The sequence below is a fragment of the Pygoscelis adeliae genome, unplaced genomic scaffold, assembly GCF_000699105.1.
Source record: "Pygoscelis adeliae isolate BGI_AS28 unplaced genomic scaffold, ASM69910v1 Scaffold113, whole genome shotgun sequence".
In the NCBI taxonomy this organism is placed as follows: domain Eukaryota; kingdom Metazoa; phylum Chordata; class Aves; order Sphenisciformes; family Spheniscidae; genus Pygoscelis; species Pygoscelis adeliae.
Genome location: NW_008825108.1, coordinates 3,893,348 through 3,898,379, shown reverse-complemented (window position 1 = coordinate 3,898,379; position 5,032 = coordinate 3,893,348). Strand labels below are relative to the sequence as shown.

At 48.6% G+C, this 5,032-nt stretch overlaps 1 protein-coding gene across 1 annotated transcript in view; it reads right to left on the bottom strand.

The window, feature by feature from the left end:
* Positions 1 to 3,909, bottom strand: part of CSRP2 (cysteine and glycine-rich protein 2) — a 5,137-nt gene extending 1,228 nt beyond the window's left edge. Inside the window, exons 1-3 of the mRNA XM_009327529.1 lie at positions 3,779 to 3,909; positions 1,625 to 1,793; positions 495 to 627 (exon numbers count right to left, since the gene is read on the bottom strand). Of these exons, the coding sequence (XP_009325804.1) occupies positions 495 to 627; positions 1,625 to 1,793; positions 3,779 to 3,890 (414 nt within the window). The 5' untranslated portion in view covers positions 3,891 to 3,909. The remainder of the gene's footprint in view (positions 1 to 494; positions 628 to 1,624; positions 1,794 to 3,778) is intronic.
* Positions 3,910 to 5,032: the final 1,123 nt, after the last annotated feature.

The window sequence follows — 5,032 nt, the reverse complement described above, 5'->3', positions numbered from 1 at the left end:
CCAGAGCCCCACATTCCACACAGCATCCTGCTCAGGGCAGCATTTTGAAAGGTTTGGGCTTGCTCTGATCAATTCAGGGCAGATCTTCGCCCTCTGTAGTGAGTCAGACAGCTGGCAGACTGACGCATAGTTTTACACGGTATTTTCAGAGAACATCCCCTTTCCGCTGAAACATTTGGCCTCCATCATAAGCTGCGCACCACAAGACTGTTCCCTCTTCTGGGGGGACAGCGCTCCTGTAGCCTGCTTCAAGTCTCTGGCACGAGACGATACTGAAGCTTCACCTCTGAAATCCAAGGCGAGCACTCATCACCCTGCATTTCAAGTGCTTTTTGTTCAATTAAGTTGATTGATTTGACTATTTCCAATGCTAAGAAATGCAATTTTAAGGTAACTCTGCCCCGCAGTTTGTTCCCTACTGGAACCCACATAGCATACCTTGCTCACTTTAAAGTCCATGTAGCAGGTACAAAACGGCACACGCAGTTCCTTACCTTTCCAGCTCCTATGACTTTCTCCGCCGCATAAACAGAATCGCCACACCTAGAGCATTTCTCTGCCCCTCCGAACTTCTGAGCAAACTTTGAAGTGTTTGGATTTGTTGTGGGTCGGTGGGGAGAGGGCGTGCTGAAAGAAACGGGGTATTTGTTGTCTTTACTCTTTTACTAAATGACCTCTTGCTCTTCTTAACGACACTAACAGAGCAGCATCCAACACACAGTACAGAATACAGTACTTTTGCAAAACTGGAGAAGTAAGTTACCAGCAAGGCTATCCAATTACACCTGGGGGGGCGGGGAACCAAACCCAAAAAACACACCAAGAAGAGAAAGGCCATGCTTCAAAGGATAAAAAGAACCTACTGTAAAAGCTAGTTTTCTGAGGAGCCTTCACCTTTTCACTTCTCTAGAAATGCTGAATTCTGTACGAGGACGTGGATTTATCAGACAGTAAGCTACAAGTAATTCTGTTAAATTCCTGTTCACTGATCATAATCTGGAACCTGAACTGATCACTGAACCTGGCTGGAGAGCATATGTCAGATAAACGTCAAGCAGTAATTTGGGAACTTGCATGAAGCAAGTTGTGAGGCATTCCTCAGCTTCTTTCCACATGCTCTACTTTACAGCAAGAACTTAATCAGACTAGGAATGTTTACTATTTAATAGGCCTTTTGGTTTTGGCTATAATTAAGCACAAATGGTTCTTCATTTGCCAGTTAAAAATTCATTCTTCCTGTAGCCCCAGACTCTCAGCTCTCCGAATCCATCCCTGCCAGAACCTGTTGAACATTTGCACTTGCAGCTTATTTAGGAGAGCGACTCGAGACCCACAGTCACCTCTGTGGGCTTGTGCAGAGCCATCAGCACCTCTGTAATCCAGTCCCCTATGGCTCATGCATAGGATTAGTGCATCTTTACCTGCACTAACTCCTGCTCGTACAGTGCCTGCTCACATAGTCACCAGTGGAAGCTTTGTGCACCGCAGGTTCAACGCCCTGCATTCGGTTATACTGCATTGATATTCCAGACAACATGAACTAAACAAAATCCAGCCTGAAAGACTCCTCTGAAAACAGTACTGAAGGACAAGGGTCACACCCCCCCCAACTCAGTTCACTCACCTCTCAGGCTTGATGCCGAGCCTCTCTCCCCTGTCCATGTTCAGCGTGCCTGCCCCTTGACCATATCCATAACCTTTCGGGCCATACTTTTTCCCATAGCAAGATTTGCAGTAAACTTCAGCATCATGAATCGCTACAGTTGTGCTGTCCAAGTTTTTCCGGCAGACCACTGGAGGGGAAAAAAAAAAAAAAGGTTGAACTGCCTTAAGGGACCATTTCCATCAGCACATGTAGTAAGCCAAAAATCAAGTGAGAAGTGATGTTATGGGTTTCCTTGTCCACAATTCTTCTAGGTTGTGGGACCACCAGAGATTAGTGGGAGCAGGTTGTCGTTTGAATTAGTGAATTATGCTTAGCCCTGTACAGGGCTCTATTCCCTCCCACCTCTTCATGACCGTGACATTTAAAGCCTGGAAACTTGCTGTGGTTTGATGAATGAGGCTGCTCAGAAACCCAGATAGTGCAGTCAGCAGTTTCCCTTTACGGGTGCCATACAGCATGAAGCAAAAGTCTGTCAGTGCAGAAGAGCCCCTGTCCTGCCCTTTTGGCCAGGGTGGGGCTGGGAAAAAAAACAACCCTTCAAGGTTTTTGCCCTGCCTCGGTACTGGTTTGGGGCAGAGTTGGGACTGTTTCACAGCTGTCACCGGAGGGGCTGTGCTTTTCTGGCATTCCTACATTGTCCTTCAGCACAATGCAAGCACTCTGCTCAAGGTTACAGCAGAAGGCAGAACTGTTTCCTTCTTAAACCTTCTTTTGTATCCCAACTGGCACGCTCTTTCCATCTGCAACAGCATTCTGACTGTGATAAAGAATTTGGGGAGAAAAAAAAAGAAAGAAAGAGCTTTATGAATTTTTTGTTTAAAAAGAATTTTAAGGTCTTCAAAATACAGGGTGACCTTTGCTTATGGCATTCATTAGCTCCAAGGCTCTTTTTATAAGACACAAATATCCAATAAGTAAATCAACTAATGCATGTTTGTTAAGTCTACAGACTTTAACCCCAACAGAACTATGCACTAAGGAAAAGCAAATACTCAGACACACACTAGAGCCATTGTTTGACTGTTAAGTTCCAGGTTTCTTTTAATAGAAACTCCCATAAAAGGCTGAAAATGAGGCAGCCAAGACATCTAATCTTTTTTTTGTGACTGCTATAGAGGTAAGGGAAAGGAGTGCAGGTGCGCCGAGGCTCACATGCCAGCACAGCGCACGGACGTTTTGCTGCAGACTAACAGCAAACTAGTTTGAGAGGGCCAGTTGTAACTGTGGCTTACATGAAGAGGGCTAAAGCATAGCTCTGCCCATAGGTATTAAACACCAGCAAGCAGGACAAAACAGTACCTCATGTTTGTAGTAAGGTAAAATTCTCCGATTCAGACAGACAGGCTGTCTGTTTGCAAAGTAGGAGCCTCCGATTCACAGCGACCCTTTGTTCCCTTCATCTAAGCAGAGGTCTTTTCAGCAGAGAAAGCGATTTTCAATGCCTCGCTGGGCTTGTTGGTTGGACTGGAAAATAATGCTTTGGACTCCTTTCATCTGAAATAAACCACACGCCCCTGTGCCAAGAAAGTCTAGGCTTTTGGCTGCGCTCAAGCATCGACAACTCAGCTGTGCTCAGGCACGCTGGTGTCCCGCTCTGCGCGGGACTTCAGGGCAGGGGTTCGATAACTGTTCCTTCAGCTGCTGCCGGCCCCGGGATCACCGGGAGAAGTCCAGCTGAGCTCAGATCAGTGCAAACAGGGCTCTGCCACTGGGCTTTCTCCTCTGCCTGAGCAACGCTTAAGCCAGGTTTCCATCCTAAAGATCCCTTAGACTCCTGAGGAGATGGCTGGGAGGGGGGCAAACGGAGGAGAAAAGCATGATGTGCTCTGCTTTGGGAGGCGCATCCCACCCCTCCCACGCTGGACAGGTAGGATAATACCTTTCCAGGAGACAAGCTCTCCCTTTGGCACCGCCAGGCCCCGGAAGCATGTGGGGAAGCAGGAGTCAAGCCCAACTCGTGATGGACAGAGACATCTCTGGCCACTGCCATCCCCTGTGCATCAGGGGTGCCAGCTGAGCCTGGGACATCTCCTGTGGACCAGCACGTTGCTGTTGTGACCCCACAGCTATGCCAGGAGAGGTTTTGCAGGGGAGCGGGAGGGAAATACTTACTGCAGAGGAAGCAGCACCGGTGGAAGCTCCTCCCGTCGCACTGCACCTCCTCGGCATGGTAGACAGTGCGGCCACAGGCACCGCATTTGTTGCCGCCTCCCCAGTTCGGCATGGTGGCTCTGCGTGCCCAGCCAGGCAGGAGGGGAGAAGGGGAAAGGTTTGTTAACCACGGTGTCCTCCACCACCCCAGCTCGAGGACAGCTGGGGTTACAGGCTCCTTTAAACCAGGTCTGCGAAGTTTGTATATCAGAGCACAAGCCTGTGATTTTGCCAACTGTTTAAAAATGTGACCTTCCACTGTGTGAGAAGTTTTTGTGATCAGATCAACTTCTCAGCCCTTCACATCCCAGACCAGACTTAAAGGCTTAGGCGGGCTCTCTACAGCTATTTGTAAAAGCAGATGGACTGGCAAGGCGAACAGAGGCCACTGCTGCTGAACAGCAAGGAAAACAGAGACACAGTCTCCACCAGACATGTCCTCCTGTCCCTTCCCGGGGTTTTGAAAGTTACATAAATTGGATATGCATAAATTACAGCTTCATGCACAAGGGCTTTACTGTACCTTGAGTGAACACCCCCCCAGATGGATATAATTTCAGTTTCTACGCTTCATTAACACTGGGCCTCTCGTCTGACGGAAGCAAACCAATTGTGCCAACAACGGCATTTTGTTTTACTGCAGGGCCTATCATTTGGGATGCAGTGGAAGCCAAAGCTCACCTCACCGGAGAACCACTTATTAGGGCTGTAGGGACATTCTGAACTCCTCTGAGATCATGCCTGCGCTTCAAAGAAGTTTAAAGGGGATTATTTTGTGGGGACTCCACCACTATTACATGAACTGCACTTTTACCAGGCAGGTAGATGAACCAAACCCAACTGCTCAAAGAGCCACAGCTGCTTTAAACTAAAGTAAAACTCCCTCTCATGCATCACTTGCAATGGACACTCAGAAGGCTAGTGGGGAGGGACAGGCACCATCACCCATCATGTCAAACTACAGCCTTGGGAACAGTCTCCTACATTAAGCCAGAAGCAGCAGCTGTCCCATCTCAAGCTGAGCTGCCCCCTCCCCAGCTCCCCTGCGCTCGTGCCATCACCACCAGCAGTTCCCACCCAGCTCGACTGGGAGCTCCTCCTGCTCCTCCCATTAACCGTCCTGGGTTAAAGCACCAAAGCAGAGCACTGCCCGCCACCTTCAGCTTCCCTCCTCCCACCACCACCACGACAAACACTAACATAGCAGTGTTGGTT